Below are 24,013 nucleotides of genomic sequence, written 5' to 3'. Positions count from 1 at the left end.
TTACAGTTGAGGGGACAGAGGCCCAGGGAGGGGAAGGGACTCAGCCGAGGTCACCTAGTTAATTAATAACAGAACTGGGACCAGAATCCAGTCCTGACTCATAGAGGCTTTGCCTCTAGCTCTTGAAAACTAGAAATGTGATAGTTAGAAATATACTTATTGTTACCAAATTCCACCATGACAAAATATTTATATGACTGAGAAACTTTGTTTTATTTAAGCTTTGTACTCTCCTTCTGAAAGGTCTTAAAATTGTTGGCATATAGAGTCCGTTCACATGGGGTTAAAACTATAGCAAGTTTATTAATCTTGTTTTAAAATATAAACTTCTCCAAGCTGAGGTTCAAATGAAATCCAGACAGGAAAAGAAAATATAATTTTTAATATCTCCTTTTGCTATTTTATGCCTAACAATGGCTAGAAATTTGACCCAGCCTGTTATTGTTAAACTTAATAATATATTACTTACATTTAAAAAGTTTAAAATGTGAATATATACTTTTATGTTTTAACCCATACAGAAGTTATCTGATTTTTTTGGTTTGCTAATGATATAGTTATGATATTAATTTCATAATTTTTAACTCAGTGGATGAAAAATGTGTGGAAATCAAAACATAATTTTACCCACATTCAAAAATAACAATGAACCCTTTGAGATCTTGTTTTTCTTTCCTCATTAGCAATCCATTTGCCTTCAAGCAAACTCATGTGTGCGTGATTTTAACTCTTCTGAAAAGAGTCTAAAATATATCTATTACCTGTAAAATTTCTCCTTTAAAACATATTGACTTTATTTCTTTTGTTATTGAGGTAACATTGGTTTATAAGATTATAAATGTTCATATACTTTAGAGATACATATAAAAAAGTCACTTTTCTATATATATCACCAAAATGCCAATATCCCTCCACTGCAGTCCACAAAACCTTTCCCATATATACCTTCTCATCTTGGTAATAGGTTGGTTTTAGCCTGTGATTCTTCAAAAATCACAGCAAGTTTTATAGACTCCATTTAAGTCTATGGATGCAAAGAACCTTACAGAGGCTCCTGATTGTACTATGTAAGCAAAACTATCAACAATAGTCAGAGAAACATAGGGAATTAAAAAGATTTGGCAGTAGACCTAAGATTTATATTCCTTGCCCTGCCACAGAGGCAGGGTGGGATGTGGGGGGTGGGTCAGAGGGATACTGGGACTCGTGGTGGTGGAAAATGGGCACTGGTGGAGGGATGGGTTCTTGATCATTGTATAACTGAAACCCAAGCACAAAAATTTGTAAGTCTACAACTGTACCTCATGGTATTTCAGTAATAAAAATTAAAAAATAAAAATAAATAAATGAATAAATGTTATATTCCCTCTCCCTCCAAAAAAAATATTTATATTCCTTCCCAGCTTCCCCAGAGCTTTGTGGAACTCTACCAAGGAACCTCTGGAGGGACCTACCAGGATAGAAAATACTTTGATAGTGACTTTTGATGTAAGACTATGATGTACACACACATACACACACCACAGGGCAGGATAGCCTGTTAGTATACTCCTGGTATCAAATCCTGACTGCCTCTGATTGGTTATGATATCTATGGCAGCTTCCATCTAGCCTGGCCTCAGTCCCATCATCTGTCTGACAAGAAAAGTCAAAATACCTGAAGACTGTCTCCTTTAATGACGGTGATGACCAAGTAAAGTCATGTTTGGGTGGTTGAAAAACAGCCCATACATATAGCCAGGGAGATCCTACTACTACTCTTTATCCTCCTAGAGGATGCTGAATGGTCAGGAATCGAGAGCAGATGAGACAGATGGTGAACTAGCCCAGAAAGTGCTGGGTGAGACCTAGGCTCAGGGATGCCTCCCTCTATCTAGCCCTCAGTCCTATTTTGATGTACACTAACCATGATTCCTTTTTGCTTCTTTCTGGGGGCCGCACCTGGCAGCGCTTGGGCCACTTTTAGCTCTATGCTCCAGGATCACGCTGTATGCTATAGCTCAAACCTGGATCTCCTGCATGCAAAGCAGGTACTCATTCCACTGAGTGCCATCTCCTGCCCCCTTGGGCTTTTTTCTTTGTTTTTATTTCCTCCTCCTTCCCTTCATTATAGTTGTTGTTGCGATGGCTGCTGCAGGACACATCTCTGGCTGTGATGTTCACAAATTTGGTTGTGACGCTCGAATGAGGTTGCACATTAGGTTGTGGAGCTCACACATTTGGCCATGGTACTCATCAAGGACTGCACTCAGTACCTAAGCTCTCTGGGGCTCAGGGACTTACAGTCTTAGTTGAATTGCATATATTTCGTGGTGTCTGCGTGGGAATATTGCAGTTCTCATACACACACGCTCATCGGGGCTTGTTCCTTCCTGCCCATGACACTCACACATGTTTCTAATTGAGGTGTTTTCTAGGGTTCACACCCCTTTTTGTGGTTCTCACACCTGACAATGGTGTGACCCAAAACTGCTTGTGGCACTGGGGAGTCACAGACAGCAAGCCTTTCAGGTTCATGCTTAACACATGTGGGGCACTGGGGGCTAAAACTTGTGGCCATATGCTTGCAATCCAGGTGTTCTAAACCCTGTGTTCCTCTTCTGAGTCCTTTAACCAACCAACCAACCAACCAACCAACTTCAATTGACACTTAACATTGATAAGACCATATGCAAGGATTGGTGCCTTCATGAAACAGCAGCGAAGCCCAGATTCTGACCTAGAAAGTTCATTCTGGTGAAGTCCAGTCTTTCTGCAGGCCTCATCGTCAGAGTCAGCTCATCCTCAGAACTGACTTCCAAAGACTTATAAAGGAGAAAGGGTGTTGAAGCAGTATTTGAAAAGTCAGGCTGGCTCTGATCATGGGTTCCCAGTTCTTCTCCAGCTCACTTTTCCCCTTGAAAAAAACTCATCACACTGTTGGACAGGGAGCCCTTCTACTCTTGGTATTCTCTTTTATTCTGTTCATCTAGTGCCCAGTGTCTGCTGGATATAAAAATGGCCCCACCAATGCAAAGTTGATGTTCTGAAGCAAAACCAAAAGTGTAGATGCTAAATCCATATTGACACATGAGTGTCAGAAGGTTGTTTAGCCAAAGTAGCTTCAGTGTTTTCTTCACTGATGTCCCCCACTTCTGTTATCATCAGCCCAACTCATATTGAGGTGCACCTTCTTTGGTTAGGCCCTATAGATCTTATTTAGAATGCCACTTAGAAACAGCTGACTGTCATTCTTGTTTACTCTGTTTATGAGGATCATGTATCATGATGTCACTCACGTATGGCTGCTCTTATCGCTAGATATTGATGAGTGCCGCGAGATCCCAGGAGTCTGTGAAAATGGAGTGTGTATCAACATGGTTGGCAGCTTCCGATGTGAATGTCCTGTGGGCTTCTTGTACAATGACAAGTTGTTAATTTGTGAAGGTAAGTGATGTTGCCAGCCGACTGCATTTCAGTGATCATGTCTAGAAATTAGCCAACTAACTACTTAGACACACACACACACACAGACACACACACACACACACACACACACACACTGGGCAAAATTTACAGCATTGAAATGGTAGAAATCTATCCAGCTCTAGAAATAATCCAGGGCATGGTGTGGAACAACATGAAATTTCATGCAAAAAAATAATTAATTAGTAACTCCCAGTGGGAAATAAAAGCAGGATGTATATTCTCTGGTTGTTCCCTCCCCCGACACACACAGCATTAGATTTCCCAGATGATATGAAAAATCTTTGAGTTCCTGGGTGTGTCCAATAGATTGCTTTTGTTTCACATTGCTTGAAAGTGAGCATGAGCACTGGGCAGTCATCTTGAGTTGAATCTCCAAAACAGCATTCACTTCCAAACAGAGCCTGTGCTACTCCCAAGTGAAAACAAGGTTAATGCAAATATTCCAAATGCATGAAAGAATTCCAAATGGCGAGAACAGCAAATTCGATTTTATATGAAGAATGTTGGCATGCATGCAAATGGTTCTTTTTTTATTTTCAAATTACCTCCCCTTGCCATGTGTATGTGCTGTGATTCTGTGCATTCCTTGCAGCACTTCATATTTTTCCTACATCTGGGGAAGATAGAGTTTTTTTCGATTTGAGTAAAAGAGACGTTACCGCTTATTAAACATACCATGTGCTCTCTAGGATAGCTGGAATAATAATTTTTAATTTAATACTTACATAAGAGGCCTCTCGTGCAGGTTTTGTTGAGGTCAGAATGGGTTGTTACATCTGAGAGACTTTATTACAGAATACATGGCACATTTCAATTTCCAAACACTCTTTTCTCCTAACCAGGAGACAACTTATAGACCGTGAGTCAGGCTATGGTCCCAAGCATATGTTTGGTCAAGTCTCCTCACCAGAGTTTTATTTACTGAGGCCAACTTGATACCTGTCCCTTTCTCAGCCTATTGTGTGGTACAGTGGAAATGAGGTTGAGGCATTCGGAGTCATGAGATTGAGGCTGTCCAGAAGGAAGGAACTTCACTGTCAGGTTCACAGTTGGTGGAGAATGAGATTCCAAAGCCTTCAAATTTGAAGTTTCCTTTATATAAGACAGTCATCTTTCTAGTGAATGTTAAATCCAAGGTCAGCTACTTCCCACCACACTCTTAGCCCTCAGAATGAGAAAATGAAGTCTGATTGCATGCATAGCTCCGGGGCACTGAGACTGGAACCTATTCCAGACGTGACTTCAGGAGCTCCCATGCGTCCACTCAGCCCAAGCATGCACATAATTAGGTGCTAGGTATCTGGTCTGTCATGGAAGTGTTTGTCTGTGACACCGTTTGGCTTCTGCAGCGACACCAGCTATAAGCTTTGTTTCTTACACCCTTAGGAGCAGAGCGAGCATAGTAGGGTGAGGCAGTGCCCGACGTTGGCCCCGTTGTACCCCAAAGCAGGCCCCCTTCTGCTCTTGGATCTGTTGCACAGTGGGGCACATCCACAATGGACAGAAACCATCCTGGACAGTCAGGAGGTGCTGAGGTTTTCCCACGCCTGAGAGGTAGAGGTCGATGTAATTACCGCCCCCTTGTGGGAACTTCTTTGGCTGAGTCAACTCCTGTGTCAGACTCCAGTTCTAAGCCCAGGACGGGCTCCCATCTGTGTTACAGGTCATGCCCTTCACAGGACTTTAACTAATGAGATTGTTTGCCTGGAATAGGGATACAAAGCATATATTTTGCCCCTTGGGACAGCCTGGACTGTGCAGTCACTTTTGTGATGTCATGAATTTGAGCAATAGTCATTGTTGTTGTCCTTGTTTTTTTTAATGTAAGCAAACAGCTGCTAGAGCATAGTCAGACTCTGGCACACACAGTCTCCAGGAGAGCGGGTTGTTTTCAGTAGTTTTATGGTTCAGCCTTTCTGTTACGTTTCCTTGAGTCGACAGCCATGTGGCAGTAATTTTAGCAGCTCAAGGGGCTGTCTGGCGGCCAAAAGCCCCAACATCACCTGGAAGCTTATTGGAAATGTAGCTCCTCAGGTCATTCCCCAGACATTCTGAGTCAGAATCTTCTTTCAGCATAGCCCCTTCTTCTTTATTCGCATGCATATTAAGGCCTGGGATGAGCTGCTCCACAGAACTTACCATTGCCAAACAAAAGTAACCTGATTGAATCCTAAAACCTTGGGTGTTGACCAAATGCAAGACTTCCCAGCGTATCAGTCTCGACCCACAGCAAGCCCAGGCCCTCGCTGCAGAGTTTTGTGTGCAACATTACAGTCCATATGTGGCCATAAATCAAATGCTGACATTTATGAAAAAAGACAAGAAAAGAGGGTGTTCAGGCTGCGTCATCAGCTCCATAGAATGAGAAAACATAATTGAATTTTTGTGAGAGAATTCATCTGCTTGACACCGGATTCTGTCCTTCAAATTCAGTTCTCTTCTGCTTGCAGATATTGATGAGTGCCAGAATGGCCAGGTGTGCCAACGCAACGCCGAATGTATCAACACTGCTGGCAGCTTCCGCTGTGATTGCAAGCCTGGCTATCGCTTCACTTCCACGGGGCAGTGCAACGGTGAGTACCGCCACGTGGGGGCAGATGCCCATCTAGTAGGCTCTCCCCTCCAAGTTCCAGATATGTGGGTTTCTTCAGAAGTAGCTAGGCTTAAGACATTAGCTAAGGTTTGGATGGCTGAGTTTTAATAACTGGGAGAGAAATGTTGAAATGTCTACATATGTAGCTTTCCCACCCTGTTCTTTCTATATGCATGTGATGTTTTCCAAACAAAAGATAAATCATGGAGGCTGGAACAATAGTATAGTGGGTAGAATAGTATAGTGGGTAGGGCACTTGCTTTGCACACAGTTGACCCAGGTTTGATCCACGGCACACCATATGGTCCCCCGAGCCCACCAGAAGTGATCCCTGAGTACAGGGGTAGGGGAAGTAAGCTTTGAGCACTCTGGGGGTGATCCAGTCCCCTTCCCCCAAAGAGAAAAGTGTATAGATTCCATTTTTGCCTCTCTGCTCACAACAACACACATGCTTGGGCCTGTGCACACACACATATAGGCATGTGCACACACTGGTACCCACACCTCTAACCAAGAGTTGGGATCAAATAGTATTTTCCCTTCTACAAAATCCCCCTCATGTAGGAGGGTTTTTGCCCATGCCATTCATATACACTCCAATTCTGGGCATAGAAACTTTTCTGAGCTTGCACAGACACTCAGAGAACAGAAGGGACCAGCAAGATCACACTCTTTCCTAAGCATCTTCCAGATTAAAGATTACTCACTGGAGGAAACAGCTAGGAATAGCTCTTTCTTAGCTAGAAGTCACCTACAGAGAAGTTAGAAACTCTCCCCCAGAAGATAGAGCTTTATTCCCTTTTGTTAGGAGTGTGATAGAAAAATGAAAGAGTGTGATATTGACTGAAATTAATAGTAAAGTTATTAAAGTATTTGATGGTCTCTTGTTACCCATGGCACAAAAATGAAAACACTAATGCTTCAGACCACAAGTCAGGTAATGGCTTGCAATGATTTTATGTTAAGTTCGAAAGTAATTATAATCAGTATATATTTAGCCAGGGAATCAGGAAGAATGTGTTATTTTGCTTCTGATTTGTTTCCCAGAGAGTTTCCTGGGTTTTTATGCGTTTGTGAATGAAATAACACAAGGGAAACATGGTCAGATTTTCCTTGGATTTCCTTGCCCACCCGTGATTAAGTGATAGGAAGTTCACTGCTCTCTGTAGGGTATTTTGCATTGTTTTATGAGACCTTGTTGGGAAGCGGGTGTCATAGCAGAACAAAAACTCACTTTGAAAATCAAAACTTGTTTTGCTGAGTTTAAAGGAACATGTGCAAGTGTTTAGCATTTTGTCAACAGAGCAGTTATTATCCATGTATTTAAAAAAACAGGACAGGAAAAGTGGGACATCTCTGATAGAAGTCACAATGCCCTAGTGGAACTTGGCATTTATACCATTTTCCTGCATTTTGCTCTTAATTTATATTTCTTTGAAATTGAGTGAAATAATTCCAATCAAAATAAAGAATTGCTGATAATATAGATCTTATCAGTTCATACTATTTCACAGGAAAACAAGAAGTGGAATAAGCTATTTATACATCAAGACAAGTTGTCCAGTCAGGGCCTGCTTAAGTCCTGTCATATTTTTTGTGGGATTCTAACACATATATATCTCATCAAGCCTTCAGCTGTGATAATTGCTATGAGTGTTGTTTGTAGCCCAAACTCAAGTTCTCTAATTCATTAAATTCCTCGGTAGAAATAAAACTGAGTTTCAAAACTCTCCAGTGTTTAGAGTTGAAGACATCAATCTGGATATGTATTTATTTACATCATACTTAAAAAATCATTTTATAATGTATTTATTTTCCTGTGTATGACATTTTTCAGACATGCTGTAAAAGAATTCTCTTTTCCCTGTGTCTAAGATGAAAAGGACTAAAATTTTCTTTTTATCATAAGATTTTATTTGAGTCTATAAGTATATCCCTTTGAATCTCAGATCATCCCATCATATTCACATAGTTGCAGAGGGACCTGAAAGAATAGGTAGGTATCTAAGCCCAGGATAATACTGTGATCTCATGAGTCATATAGTTAGATCAAATGCAGTTCCTTCTGGAATGTATTTCTCACTTAAAGACAAGAGACAGATTCTCCTGGAGACCTTCTCAGGGTCTCGCCCTTGCCTATAGATCCCTCACCACAGTAAACTATGTAAACCTTCTATGCCAGCCTCAAAATAATCTCCCAGAAGTTTCTGGGATACTCATCTCAAGATAAAATGAAGTTTACAATTAGGACTGTAACTTTATGTTTCACCAATAGAATCTCAAAATACTCCATGTTTTATTTTTTACAAGTCACCATGAAATGGGTAAAAAAGAAGACAAAACCTCTCCTTAAGAATCCCTTTCTAAGAATTTCATTTATTTTCTTCATTTCCTGGAGCAATAGCACAGTGGGCAGGGTGTCTGCCTTGCACAAGACTGACCCGGGCTTGATTCCTGTGTCCTTGTTGGAGAGCCTGGCAAGCTACTGAGAGTATTCCACCTGTACCACAGAACCTGGCAAGCTCCCCGTAGCATATTCTATATGCCAAAAACAGTAACAACAAGCCTTCATTTCCACTGGCCCCAGAGAAAAGATAGCCCTAGTCCCTAGTATGCACTAGTATAATTTGGGGTTACCCAAGGGAACCTAAAATACTCCTGCTCAAAATCAGCTGCTCTATTGCAAAATCAGCAATAGAGCTTGGTGCTGAAAATCAGTTTCCTTTGCTTATTCCAGAGAACTGTCTGCTCACACGAAATCCATTTCCTCCAATGGGAATTATTATAATTTTTTCAGATAACCAGCATGTATAGGCTATCAGTAGCTCCTAGTTGGTTTATCCCAACTTGCTTTTTTAAACAGTAATGAGAATATTTAATTTTGAATTTGACATTTTATTTTTTAATGTACTTTTATTGATTGGAGTTCATTAATCTACAATACTATTATTGTTCCTGGTGTTTCCCATGCACATAATTCTAACACCACACCCATCACCAGTGTACCCACCTCCTTTCCTCCCAAGGCCCCCAGTGCCCTGCCCTTTCAAATCCTCTCCCTTTCTAATCCCTCTTCACCAATTCAGTGTAAATCAGTTTTTCCTTTGTATTGCCTTTGACCATTTTCACTACTTTACTCTCTATCCCCTCATAATTATTTACCCAATCTCACTAGAGACTTTTAAATAGTATAATGATTCATCTACCTAAATGTTAAGAATATTGGAACAGATGTTCCTAAAAATGGCATTGTGAGCACATGAAATTAATGGAATGTGTTGTCCACTGGCCTAGGCATAGGTGCTCTATGCAGAAAGTGCTGACTCTCAGTGGCCATCATCTTAGGCACCCAACAAACCCAGATAATTCATACACCAGAGCCCAGGGTGCCACTGTGCTACTTAACATGTGTGTCTGAGGTGACATTCTACTGTTTCGCTCTCCTATGTAACAGCAGGGAAATGAGAACACTGTGCTCATCCAATGACATAGGTTCTAAAAATAGAATGTTGAGGGCTTTTCAAAATTAAATATAAGACATAAGAAGTCAGGTAATTGTGTCATTGATGGATCCATACAATAAATTCTACCTCTCAGATAATTAGAGCCCAAGAAATCAAAAATACTCACTTGAAGATCACTATAATTTGAGCTTTAACTGGCAGAAACAGGTAAGAAACTTTCCTTTGAATGAATATGATTGAAAATTAGGATTGGCATTAAGTGCTAAAATGAGCCTTTTCTCCACATGAAGACAGTTAAAATGGAACAAAAATTGATAAGAGCTAGACAAAACAATAAGATCAACTTTGAAGAAGAAACAATGTGGGTAGTTCATCAAGAAAACTTAACAAGCTACAGGATTTTTAAAAATTTTATGTAAATACCTAGAGACATCCCCTAAGGGTCCATAATTTGATCTGTCAAAATCTGACAATACAAAACACTTTGGTTCATTCCACAGTCTGTGCTGCTATTTAGGCAGATATTGAGATACAGATTTTCTCCCTGTTTGGCTATTTCTCCTGCATTCTGCTTCTCAGGTTTCTCATCTTTCAGAATCTTTTTTGGAGACTGTGCCCAGTTTTCATTGCAACATATATTATTAACATGCTCTGAAATTCTCAGTAAATGAGGTAAGGTTTGACCATTTTGAAAAGGAATAAATAGATATAATGCCTACATCTCTTTTACTAACTTACATTAGAGTTCAGATTAATTGTGATAGCTAGAAGTTAATCATTCTGATTTTGTCTTCTAAACTTCCATTTATGATACAGATCGCAATGAATGTCAAGAAACCCCCAATATATGTAGCCATGGACAGTGTATTGACACAGTGGGAAGTTTCTATTGCATTTGCCACACTGGTTTTAAAACAAATGATGATAAAACGATGTGTTTGGGTAAGTATTTGATTTTCATTTCATCTTTTCTTCATGTCCCATTGTAAAATTAATTTCCATCTATAACATATGAAAGTTTTTACTAAATTTTTAAGTAGTTTTGCTGTTTATAAAATATCATTTTGTATGTTATCTTTAATATTCTAAACATAATAGTCCTACCTTGTTTATTTGACTGTCAATTCAGGAGAACATTTAAGAAATAGTAAGAAGATATTAAGATATATGCTAAGAAGTAAGAAGATACTAAAAAAAATTAGTTGTATTAATGTTAATAGCCAAAACACTGTTCTTGTTATATATACTTATATAGGCTTGCCTTATTGGAAGAGTGCATTTTGTGTTTGAAGAAAAGCATTTTTTATGGATGTGTAGTTTACTCCAAGTCCTACAAATTTATAGATCCTACAAAGGGGAGAAGAAGAAAGAAGAAAGAAACACTTCTTTTCCTGGGGGCAAAGAGCTTAATTTTAAATATTTCTCTGTTTTGGTACTGAATCAGGATGCCGATTTAGCACACACTTCAAATTTGTACAATCAACAATTTATCCTTTCAGCCTCCTTCTTTATTAACTTTAAAGCAATATCCATTAAGTCTTTTGGGAACTTCATGAATATGAATCTGTTTCACAGTTAGAAAAAGAATAGTGAATATAGTAATGTTAAAATTATTTGCCTTATTTCCTTGGGCTATAAATTGGACTGGTCCATTAGGGAACATGCCCATAAAATATTTTGTAGTCTTCAAAGCAGACAGCAAGTGATCACTAAATCTGTGTAACCAGTCCTGCTCATCACTGTGGAGCGAATCCCTCTGTAACTATAAAACTCTGCCCAGCTTTCTAGGAAATAACTTTCCTAGCAGGGCTTTTATAAAAAGTCTAACACAAAAGTTCTGTATAGCTGGCAGAGGGAAGCATCTAAATATCTCGATATAGTCCTGAAACCCAGACATAAGTATTAGAGTCACTTTGGGTTCAGCTTTGGGCAGCTGACAAAGGAACATAGGTAATTGTAGGATCACAGTCAAACTTTGAAAGAAAAAGAAATCCTAACTGTAGACATTGCATTTTTCTAGCCTGAAAATGTTGCCTTCTAGTGTTGCTTTCCACTCTCCATCCCTCTTTTTTAGCCTGGACCTTTTTATTCTCCCTCATTCTCCAAAACCAAGAGTAGCTCCTTGCTTCCTTTCTAACATTTTATTTCTTCCTCAGAGTTTATCTACTCTCTCTATAAAAAAAGTTAGCTTTAGCTATTGTACCAAAATGCAGACAGACAAGACACCAAAATAGTTTTGCCAAGTAAAGATCAACTGAAAGCTAATAATAGAAGAGTATATGCGAAGCATCAAATTTAGTGTCTTCATATTGAATTAGTTTATGAGGGAGATAAATCATCATTCATGAGAGTGATTTTAGATTTTTAGGCTAGGGCTGGGAAAAAGCAAATCACTGGCACTGGCACTGTCCCTGTCCCCCCGTTGTTCATTGATTTGCTCCAGCGGGTCCAGTAACGTCTACATTGTGAGACTTGTTACTGTGTTTGGCATAATCGAATACGTCATGGGTAGCTTGCAAGGCTTTGCCGTGCGGGTGAGATACTCTCGGTACTTGCCGGGCTCTCTGAGAGGGGTGGAGGAAAAAGCAAAAATTACCTGAAATTGTAGATGAGTTGGAAACTTATTTTTTATTATTATATAAGGTAATATCAGGTGATTTCCTGCTACTTGGTAAACTGGAATTTTAAAAACCAACATTAGCCAAAGGTGGCCACAAATCAAGTCCTAAGTGCACATAAAACTCTAATTCTAAGTGAAAATATTTGAGAAAAGTGACATGGATGGAGAAGTCTAGAAGTAAATAGAACAAAATCATTCTTGTCCAGTTCTCAAGTCCTTAGCTTGACTCCTTTCACATGCCAATCCAGGAAGTCATTCATTTCTAAGGTTTGGAACTCAGCTCTGGTGGGTTCCTCATAGAGAATGGCCCTGCTAGAGTGCAGGCCAGCATCAACTAGATCTCAGCCTTCGGATTCCAATTTATGAACAGCCAAATGCCCTTAACTCTAGGAACCACGTGACTTCTTCCATCAATAATCTTCTTCCACCAATAATCATGTTTTCTTATGATTTTTGTTCCTCCTAGACATAGACGAGTGTGAAAGAGATGCCTGTGGGAATGGAACTTGCCGAAACACCATCGGCTCCTTCAACTGCCGCTGTAATCATGGTTTCATCCTGTCCCACAACAATGACTGCATAGGTGCGTGTGTGGATTTTTATATGTATATGCATATCCTGTAATTCATATCATCTCCAGTGGGATGACTAGTTATCTTCTCTTTTTTTTCCTTTTTTTAATATATGCCATTCTAGGCATGGCAATGGGTTAAAACAGTTGTCAAATATAACATCTTGATAAATGTAGTGATACAACCCTTCCTTTTATTAAGATGCTCAGTAGACGCTAAATATTTGATGTCATGAGATTTCATGTTACTATACTGTGAATTTAAAAATAAGTTGAATTAAGTTTTCTATACTGGAAAATGAAGTTTCCATACTAGAAGTTATTCTTTGCATAAGAATTATATATTTCATGAATAAGGTGAACCTACTTGTTTAGTTCTTTCATTGACTTTCTTATAAGAAGTAAATAGTTGAGTTCATAAAATTCTTCTTGTAAAATATGCCAAATTATAAGTAACAGTAATGATCCAAATTTTGTGTCATGCTAGTGACTAATTTCATATTATTCTAATTATAAAGCTACATTGGGTAGTAGTAATTCAGTTTCAACCTTTAAAAATGAAAAACCTAAAGGAATATCAAAGTCAAACTGATATATAAAATTGTCATATAAATTAACAACCTAATTAAGAAAATTACATTATTTTAAGAGGTTAGATTGGTGATTAAGGCCTTTTTCTCACAAATTGTATCTTTAACTGAAATTTGCTGAGCCAGTGAAGGCCACGGAAATTCAGAATAAGTATTTTTCCTTTTAAAGATTTTGATCATTTCTGAGAGTAGGGTATTTTCTGTGGAATATATCAAAGGATTTTTTTTGACAGATGTTGATGAATGTGCCACTGGAAATGGGAACCTTTGCAGAAATGGTCAGTGCATCAATACAGTGGGGTCCTTTCAGTGCCAGTGCAATGAAGGCTATGAAGTGGCTCCGGATGGCAGGACCTGTGTGGGTGAGTGTTCCCTGAGATGGCCCTGCAAAGTACGTTTCCAAAGACTACACCAAGAATCTTACTGTCTCTCCCACAATCCCTCCTTCTGCAAACCTGCAGGGGAAATATCACATAGAGTTGCAAACAAAACCTTGTAGACTATCTAGACTATATATATATATATATGCACATAATTATGCACATATAAATATATATGCATATATTTTAGATATATGAGATATAGTATACAATATCTCCAAACATTACCTTTACACTTTATTTATGTATATACTACTTCTCTCCCTTTCAAAAGTGTAATGGTACTCACAGAGAACAGTTTTAACATTTAACAACAAAATTGTTCTATAAAGTACTTCCTTACATTTTTTCTTCAAATTATCTTTATAGAAAACTCAAATATTTTAGAAATGCCCACCAAAATTCATTTTACCTGTTAACTTTTCTAAAAATTCTTAATTTGTGGTAACACTGTAGCACTGTCCTCCCCATTGTTTGTCAATTTGCTCGAGTGGGCCCAGTAACGTCTCCATTGTGAGACTTGTTGTTACTGTGTTTGGCATGATTTGTGGTAGATTAAATAAAATATGATTGGTATAGTCTGCCCTTTCAAAAACTGATTTATCTAATTTTTATTGAATCATTAATTTTTATTCAAGGTATATTTTTGTGAACTTTAGTTTTATGGATTTCTTTGATTTGAGTCCCGTTTCTTTGAATTTTAATTGCTTGATGAGAACCATGCCAGTAAAGACCTATCCTTTTAATCCTCTTCTCTTTGCAGATGTAAATGAATGTGTTCTGGATCCTGGAAAATGTGCACCGGGTACCTGTCAAAATTTAGATGGATCTTACAGATGCATTTGTCCCCCTGGATACAGTCTACAAAACGACAAGTGTGAAGGTAGGAACAGAAAAGATGTCTAAAAATGAATCGTATTTGTTACTGCACTGACATTATTTAAGTAAAAGCTTTTGAGAAGGTGTGATAGCGTCTTCACTTTGGAGAACTTTATTAAGCGAAGCAATGACGACTAGTCTCATACTAAAATGGTGAGACAGGAATGTTGAATTCGTGTGCCAGTTTCTGATAGAACTCTTTTGCTGTGTACATAGAGACGGTTGTAGACACTGACTCTTTTCTATATGTGCTTTATGCAATTTGAAAAAATTCTGTATTATATGACTCCTAGCCAGGCTGTTTTCATTTAGGGTGCCCCAGAGGGGGACGGGTGAGAGCCCTCCCCGCCCCAAGGGACCCAGCCCCCCATCCACCGCCACACTCTAGGCCACTTTCCAGACCGCGCAACACATCATAAGGCACTTTCTACCCATTTTCCATAATTACCACACCATATTTGATAGGGCTCAGACAGTAGGCAACAAATTATAGAGAGAAATATATATATACAATATATATATATATTTATATCACGATCACGACCATCCTGTTGTTCGTCTATTGCCTCGAGCAGGCCCCAGTAATGTCTTATATATCTTGGAGAGCCCATAAAGCTACCAAGAGTATCCCATCCACCTGGGCAGGGCCTGGCAAGCTCCCCATGACGTATTTGATATGCCAAATACAGTAATGATAACAGGTCTCATTCTCCTGATCCTGAAAGAGCCTCCAATCATTGGGAAATACGAGTAAAGAGAGGCTGCTAAAATCTCAGGGCTAGGACAAATAGAGGCATTACTGGCACCCGCTTGAGTAAATTGACGAACAACAGGATGACAGTGATACACTGACAGTGATATATATATGTATATATATTAAGTGCTGACATATTACACCAAAAATATCTTTCTTATTCCAGTTAACATTTTTATTGAAATTATGTGGTTAAATAATTTATCTGTAATATTTCCATTCAATAATTTTTATTGTTTTGACCTGCTGAGTGGTAAAAGTGGTGACACATAAATTGTCAGCAAATTTTATAGTACTTCATTTCTTGATACATGTCGTTTCATTAAATGAAAACTTTAGTTGCCAGAATTGGATGGGTTCATTAGGATTGAATAATAATTCAGGAGTCATCTAGTCCATGAGTCTGTCTTTGAACACATCTACATATAATCCATAATCCATAAAAAATTTTGCAAATCTTCAGTATTACCAGGAAATGTTGTTATATATCAGGTTTAAATCACAGAAAAGAAATAATAGTCTAAGTAAAATTTTTCATTTAATCAAAATTAGACACACATGCAAATTCTTAAGTCTTGATTTTTACTTTTAATATTGGCTTTATTAATTCCATAATTAGTACAATATTTACCCAAAGGGGAAAAATGAGATTTTAGAAAAAAAAGCAACTTTTTAATTAGTCAATAACTGTGCCCATTCTGTAATCTCTGTCCTTAGTATTAGAAAGTTAGCACCTAGAGATTAGTTTAATATTTATAATGTTGAGTCAAAATAATGGAATTAATTCTTAATTTTTCATTAGTTGAGCTTCTGAAACTCATAATATCAGTTGCTATTATGTATTTTTTTGGTAAATAGGTCCTCTATAAAAATTTAATGACTCAGAACCAAAAGTCTTTTTCACTACAAATTTTGTGCTGAAAGCTAGGGTATAAGATAGGTATGTCTGGTTGGAAAAGAATACCATACTTTCCCATAGCAGAATGACCTTTTAATTAATTGATTAACTCTAGACAGTTTTGATAAGGAAAGTAAGTAAGGAGATCCGGTTAATGGGCATAAACTAGATAGTACTCTTACATATAAGCATTTCAAACCTCATCATAAACTTCCATTAATTTAATCATCCATTATTGGTAGCAATCATGTTTCTGTATGCTAAAGTAAGCATAACCCAATTCTAAAAGGCCTACTATCTTGATGATGAAAGAAAAGTTAATAGATGAAAGTTATATCTACAAAAAAACGTATCTCTTCAGAAAAAAATCCTACAAATAGGAGTTAGCCCTACCTTTTGTTTGCTTTAGTTTGTACTACAGCAGGTATTTTCATGACTATTAGTATCCTTATAAAATTCATAGTTTTAAAGCAGTAGCATCAGATATTAAATCAAAGAAAATATATTTGACCCAAAGGCCTGTGTAATTCAGTAACTGTGTAACCATTATCAATACACTTAAAATTTAAGAACTTCTGCTTCCTGTGCAGTAGGGAAGTTAGATTCCAGAGTTTCATGCTTCTCTTCTAGCTCAAGGTGGTAGAAAATTGCTCCATTTTTTCTTATTAGGCAAATATCTCAGTATAGGTAAGATTTGTTTCTTCCTTCCTCTCCTTTAAGAGCACTTGCAGATTCAAAACATCTTCATTAAGGCAAGAATTTTGAGACTTGAGACTAAAGAGATACTATAGCAGCAGGCCACTTGCATGTGGCAGACCTTAATTCAATTCTTGGCATTCCATATAGTCATCTGAGTGCCATCAGAAGTAATTCCTGAGTCCAGAGTTAGGAATAACCCCTGAGCATCACTGGGTGTGCCCCTTAAAATATTTTATTTTGAAACTCAATTGCCATTTGTACTTCCACATTTTGCACTTAATACCTGATGGTGTCTCCATTGTTTTCTAACTTTGATGCATGTGATCCTTTTAGATATTGATGAATGTGTTGAAGAGCCAGAAATTTGTGCTTTGGGTACTTGCAGTAACACTGAAGGCAGCTTCAAATGTCTATGTCCAGATGGCTTCTCTTTGTCCTCTACTGGAAGAAGGTGCCAAGGTAAGTGCCTTTGAAGACTTTAGACTTTCATTATTCTGTATTTATTTGTGGTGGTTTTATTTTTTAAACATGGCAAAGCTTTGATTCTTTGTGAAAGAGAAGATGGAGAGTTTTCATTCATCCAGAAGTCTAATGATTACCATATGTCAGAGAGTTCATTTCTACTTTTAAGCTTTAAGAACTCATCCATCAAGTTAGGGTTGCTTGTTCAATAGTCCTGGCACTTCAAACTATAGCTCCCCCTAAGAACATAGACAGTCTCTCTCATATGTGGGACTTAAAGATACATATCAAGGTAGCATCAAGGGTCCAAAGGCAGCATAATGAAAGAACTGGTCCATACAATTGAGTTGAGGTGGGTGGGACAGGGAGAAATGTTAGGTCCTTAGGAGATAGAGGGTTATGGGTGTGTGCTGGAACTATGTGCACGAGAAACCATTGTAAGCATTGTGAATCATAGAATTTCAATTAAAATGTTTTAAATAGAAGGTATGTTATAATCAACGAAGTCCCTTAAAATGGGGCTCTCCCAGTGTGCTGTAGTCAGGCAGTGTGGAGAAGGGCATAATGATTTAGCCAGTAATTAAATAGTCAACATCTTTTGCTGAAAAATAAAAATAAATAAAAAGAATACAGATGCCAATAAGTCAGTTAGTGAGGGCAATCAACCATGAGCAACGGATTAAAAAGCATGTAATTGATTAAAAAGTTAATCAATAGACTAACAAACACAAGAATCTATGAAGGACTCAGATACAAACAACAATTTGTCACAGTCCATACGACTGGTTTGTCAGTTTTTTCTCAAAAAAGAGGAAATTTTGAACTTCCAAATGATTAAACTGAGGCTGACCCTAGAGAAAGGATTAGTCTAGCCTCTTAAGAGGGAGCTTGGGTAAATCTGAACCAAAATACAGTTACTCAAAAAGAAAAACTACAGATAATTCAGACACTCCAGATATAAACTATATTTCTTAAATTACAGTTTAAAGAATGAAACAGGGAAAAGAAATATATATTGAAGGTGACAAATAGTAAAAAAAAGAGATATATATTGGATCAGATTCTAGCTTGGTCCTAAGTGCGTTTCAGAAATGCTATTTATGAACATTACCCCCAAAAGTGAAAAAGGAGCCCGAACTTAAGAATAATGCCGTCCATTGTGTCCAAGAAAGTCAACTAGATTTTGCTAAACAATGCATGCTGCCTGCTGATACAAACTAGTTTAGTGAATTTAAGGCAAATACACACACGCACATGAACACACACACACACACACACACACACACACACATTTGCCGAGGTGGTTGGTGGTTGTTCTTTTATTATTTTGGATTCTTTTTTCTTTTGATTATTTTTGTTTCACTTTTTTCTTTCTTTGTTTCAAATTACCATATAAAAGGCAACAAATGTTATTTCAGGTGCCAAAAACTGTGTTTCAGCCCTGCCATTTTAGCCTAGGACAAATCATTTAATCTTTTGGAAGCTCAGTCACCTCACTTTTAATAATAACCACTCAGCCAATCCTATTGAAATATGTGAGAGAGCTTTGTGTATTTCTTAGCCTTTTGTAGATGATTATTATTCTGTTGGTCAGCTTTTCACTTCTCAACTGCTCATCTTATTGCCTGTTATTTAAACATGTGAAAGAGAGTGGAGAAGTCCCTGTTTATTTGACTTCGTAGGTAGCTATGAGAAGCCCACATGACTGTGGGAACTGTGGACAGAATGGTGCTTGATTCAAACAGATTGCTTGTAAGGTCCCAAGCAGCCAGATAAATTCTAACTTCAACCTCCTTGTTTTTGTGTGCCTTTAACCTGGCTTGACTTTGAAAGCGAAGAAGTGACAAACCAGGTGTGAATCTGCCAATGTGGCAGCCAGAGGAAACTCAGAGGCTATTAATTCAATTTGCACTGGCCTGTCATAGAGCAAGCTTACACTGCAGGAAGAATCAGCCCAGCTGTGAGCAGCCCTGCCACATGCTTAGCTCCAAGAGGCAAAGCCAGAATTGAGGAATGCAAGCAGAGAAAGTGACTTTTTTGGTTCTGATGAAAATTAGGTCATTAAGGTCTTGCAGATGGACTGGTAAATAGGCATCCTAGAAAACCCTAGGGAAAATAAGTGGCTGAACCCACCTCTGTTTACCACACAAGGCACTTTTAATTAAAAACCAATTCTAGAGAATCACTACAAACAAATGTAAATTTCCACCGAGTACAGATTTTACTAGTGCCGGAGAATTAAGAGCTGTTTTTTCTTATGAAATGATGAATTACCCGTCAGGTTTCTATTACATATGAAGCAAAAGAATGCTACAGAACCACAAATAACATTTTTGAAGGAAGAAATGTGTTAGGACTCAGGTGAATAGATACTGGCATCTGAGAGCCAAAGATTAAGTGAGTCACTCTATAAACTGAGTAAAGGGAATTTGTCACTTAGGCGCATGCTAACTTCTGAAATTGAGCCTCTTTCTATAATTCCTAGCAATTTTAATTTTTTTTCAGGAGATAGGCTTATGGGGTGTTGTTGGGGAGACAGTTCTAGGGGACAGAACAGGTTAATGATAAAAGAAGATAAGCAAGTGTAATATACAATGTTATGCATGCATATGGGTTTAAATGAAACATTAACAGCTGGAAGACAAAGGGGAGAAGTAAGTGGGATTCTTTTTCCCCATAGAGACCACATCTATTGGTGCTGAGGGAACTGGGGGTTACTAGCCCAGCAAGGCCCACCAACCCAGTACTACAAGTGCTTGGGGCTACCTGGGCCATGCCTGGCCATTCTGGGAATAAAAGGGGCCTGCAATGTTGGGGATCAAACCCAGAACTTCACATATGTCAAAGCATGTGCTCAAATTCTTTGAGATCTATCCCTGATCTGATAATTAAATTTCATTATCTTTGTTGAGGTATTTTGTGAGTAGCCATCAATTTACATCTTAGGCAATTGTATATTGTATATGTAGTAATAATAGGATCAATAATCCTAAACTATGTACTCATCATCACATTGTATAAAATAATGTGATGTTCATTTCATGACAATTAACTGGAGAATAAAGCAAATCAAAAGATATCCACACCAAACAAAAATTGATTTATTCTATCTTAAAGCTTTGAGCACAGCAAGTATTTGATGACTTGATATACTGCAGAACAAGAACTTTATTTTCTTGCTCTGGACCTTTAGAAAAGTAATTCTTTGAAGGTGGTTGTTATATCCTAGCTATAATAAATGTGGAAGTGGGGTAGAGATTAGGGTAATAAATTATCTGGGAGAGTTGCTAGCTATGAAAGTTGCTAAACAAGTTCACTGGAGAGAACTTACTGAATTATCTGAACTGAACTAACTAAGACCTGGTAAAATATGATTGATGGCTGGAGAGATAAATAGATTATTTTTTGTTTATAATCTTTGGCAATTCGATTGTGCTTACACTGTGTCCTTTGTTGTATAATAAATGTTGGCAAAATAGTCTTAACAGAAATGCCTAGGTGGATATCATAGTAAGCAAACTATCTGAGATGAGACTGCAAAAAAATGACAGGACAGAGAAACCCTGATCAGATGTAAAGAAAGAGAAATTTTGCAAGCTGAGGATGAAAGTATTTCCTTCAAATCTGCAGATGTAGACTCTGCAACTGGACTGGAGGCTGTGAGGCTTTGGAAGTGAAGTTTGAGGGAAAACACAATTTAGACTCTTGGGTGAGCTCACTTTTTAAAGTTGCCCGTTTGGTTCAATAAGAAATGGAAAAGTCAGTTTCCAAAATTCTGTCAGGCAAGGTTGGAGGAGTTTATGGGAACTAGATTCCATCTTTCATAATAGAGTTGCCAAGAAATCATTGATATCAAAGAAATATATTATTTCTTTTGTGGCTACAAAAGTTACTTTTGACTTGAAAGAGCTCAGCCCGGTTACTATTACAATCCCTTAAGGAGTGTTACTACAGTAATGAGAAGAGAACACATTTAACTAGTGGATTGATTCTGACTCAGTATTTTACAATAATGACTTGTGGAGATGCGTCTGAAGGGTCTCTCGAATTCATGTTGCAGATTTGCGAATGAGCTACTGTTATGCAAAGTTTGAAGGAGGAAAGTGCTCAGCACCCAAGTCTAGAAATCACTCCAAACAAGAATGCTGCTGTGCCTTGAAGGGAGAAGGTTGGGGCGATCCCTGTGAGCTGTGCCCCACGGAACCTGATGGTATGTGAGCGATGTGTGTTTTTCTGTGGGCCGAAGGGCAGATAGCCATTAGACTAGTAGGCCTTAGGGAAAATAAGACAATCTAATTGAATTGTAGGTCTGACTAAACTGTTCATGTCAACTGCTTTCCTTCAGAAGCTAGATAATTATTTCCTTCTAAACTATATTATAAAACAGAGCTGCACAGTTAGTAGTAAACACAATAACTCTGGGAACTTTGTTAACTTTCTCAGACTTCTGGGCTCATCTTGTTCCTTGTTTGCCAATACATTCAATATGTGGCAATTTGGCTGCCCCTCTGTGCTTGGGTGGAGCTCGGAGCTAACTGCCATTGGTCTATCTGTTCATGAGTGTGTGTTCCCACCACAGAGGCTTTCCGCCAGATCTGTCCCTACGGAAGTGGGATCATTGTGGGACCTGATGACTCAGCAGTGGGTAAGTGGCCTGGGTAGGATTCTCAGCAATTCTTAATGTGCCCAATTGGCCTCCTATCTGACCTTTCTCCAACTGTTCTGTTCTCCACATCTATCTTGAAATATTAATCTCGATTTTTGTGTGTGTTTCTTTTCATTTAGATATTTTGATTTTACTGTATTCTTGTTATAGCAGATGTTGTGTCTATCAGACCCTGTAATGATCCTAATACACTTGACATTTAAAAAAAAGTGCATTGTTCTTTGCTCTGTCTTTCTCCTTTGCTGCAGATATGGATGAATGCCAAGAGCCTGATGTCTGTAAGCATGGGCAGTGCATCAACACCGACGGCTCCTATCGCTGTGAATGTCCCTTTGGTTACATTCTGGAAGAAAATGAATGTGTGGGTGAGTAAAACAGGTTTTTTTAAAAAACCTGGAAAGTTTGGGTTATTTTGTGTATGGTAAATTATACTACAGAGCATTCATATTAGGAAAGTTAAATACCAATGTGAGACAGACATGTATTTTCCCCATTCATCCCTTGTGGGAACAACAGTAGCTTAGTCCCCACCATGAAGCAGACTCTGTGTTAAGCTCTGGCAAAAGCTGAGGCTCAACATGATCCCTTTCTGAGAGACACCCTGTAATCTAATGGTGAAGATATTCACAGGGCACATGCAGGCATGGCAGGTAGGAAAGTTTGATTATTGTCTTTGTGAAATTTTTTAAACATATCAATGGTTATAATCTTTGATCTTATGTAAAATGCAAATGTTATATAAAATACAAATTTAGCTATATTTTATTACATTTATAGAATACAAAAAGCTATTTACACAGTGAAAAAAATCTATTTTTAACCCTCGCATTAAAATTTCAAAAAGGAATCCTCTAAGTGACCTTTGACCTCTAAGCCCACACTACTCAAACTTGAGTTCAAGCATTACATCTGTTTTTCCAAGTAATCCAAAGCATTTCAATGAAACCTGAATTAATAATTGCATAAATGCTAAGGGGTTGTCTGTGTACAAATATTCTTTTCTTATAAAGAATCGAGGCATTAGGGTTTGAGCCATGTCTATGATTGTGGGAACTTTAGCCTTTCTAGACCTTAAATATAATATTTTGCAGATGAATTAAATTATTTCCAATTATCCTTGAAACTCTAAAAATCATTCATATTGTTATTTTTCTTAACTTGAAGGAGATGCATATTTTTAATAGTGAAATGCAACCTCATAGCAGAGAAAATGCTAGGTTGCCTACATGTTCTCTATGGAACTGTCAGCTAGAGCTGCCATGTATGTGAAAAATGATCCTCTTCAACCTTGATCTCCCTGAAATACCCTCATCATTTTCTTTACATAATTTGTTTCAGAATAAGATAATCAATACTCTAGGTGGATGGGTTAGGAAACATATGTATTTATGTGTGTATACACACAAACACAAACACACACACATATTTAGACCTCATTGGTAAAAATTGTCTCTCTCTTTGGTTATTTAGAGAGATTGTACCCTAAACATATTTCTGGCCTTTCTTTTGCTTAATATAAACCATATGGTTTCAACAGAATCAACGAAATCTACTTGAATCTTGATTTTATCCAGTGTTTTAATTTTGCTTAACCTCTGGTCTCTTATTTTGCGTAAGTTTAGTCTTATATTTTATATCTGGCAAAAATCCATCATGTTTAAGACTTCTTGGAGAATGATGTAATGCAAAGCCAAACTGAAGATGTATTTCTAACTCTAAACAAGCAAAATCTTTTGACTTCTGAGAGAAACCTTGTTTTAACCCTTTAAACATCTATTCCCAGTAGAAGATTTACTTCTTCTCAATTGTAGGAGGCTGGAGAAACTCATGCACAAGAACCACTACAAGGGCAACTGGAAGTCCAATTACTGTCATTGCCACTTAGTAAGTCAGTTTCACAGCTAGACTCCTGTGGTAATAAGACAGTGTATACTCCTCTTGAAATATAGTGAGAATAGAACAAGACATT

General features: G+C 37.9%; 1 protein-coding gene across 1 annotated transcript in view; it reads left to right on the top strand.

Annotated features, from left to right (window-relative positions):
* Nucleotides 1-24,013, top strand: part of FBN1 (fibrillin 1) — a 255,857-nt gene that overhangs the window by 207,463 nt on the left and 24,381 nt on the right. Inside the window, exons 43-52 of the mRNA XM_056135363.1 lie at nucleotides 3,301-3,426; nucleotides 5,919-6,041; nucleotides 10,342-10,467; nucleotides 12,612-12,728; nucleotides 13,540-13,668; nucleotides 14,450-14,569; nucleotides 17,250-17,375; nucleotides 21,439-21,588; nucleotides 21,958-22,023; nucleotides 22,293-22,409. Coding sequence (XP_055991338.1) covers nucleotides 3,301-3,426; nucleotides 5,919-6,041; nucleotides 10,342-10,467; nucleotides 12,612-12,728; nucleotides 13,540-13,668; nucleotides 14,450-14,569; nucleotides 17,250-17,375; nucleotides 21,439-21,588; nucleotides 21,958-22,023; nucleotides 22,293-22,409 — 1,200 coding nt within the window. The remainder of the gene's footprint in view (nucleotides 1-3,300; nucleotides 3,427-5,918; nucleotides 6,042-10,341; nucleotides 10,468-12,611; nucleotides 12,729-13,539; nucleotides 13,669-14,449; nucleotides 14,570-17,249; nucleotides 17,376-21,438; nucleotides 21,589-21,957; nucleotides 22,024-22,292; nucleotides 22,410-24,013) is intronic.

Source organism: Sorex fumeus, unplaced genomic scaffold (assembly GCF_029834395.1).
Source record: "Sorex fumeus unplaced genomic scaffold, SorFum_2.1 ptg000111l, whole genome shotgun sequence".
Classification (NCBI taxonomy): domain Eukaryota; kingdom Metazoa; phylum Chordata; class Mammalia; order Eulipotyphla; family Soricidae; genus Sorex; species Sorex fumeus.
Note: the sequence above shows the minus strand (reverse complement) of the source record. Positions and strands in the feature narration are given on the sequence as shown.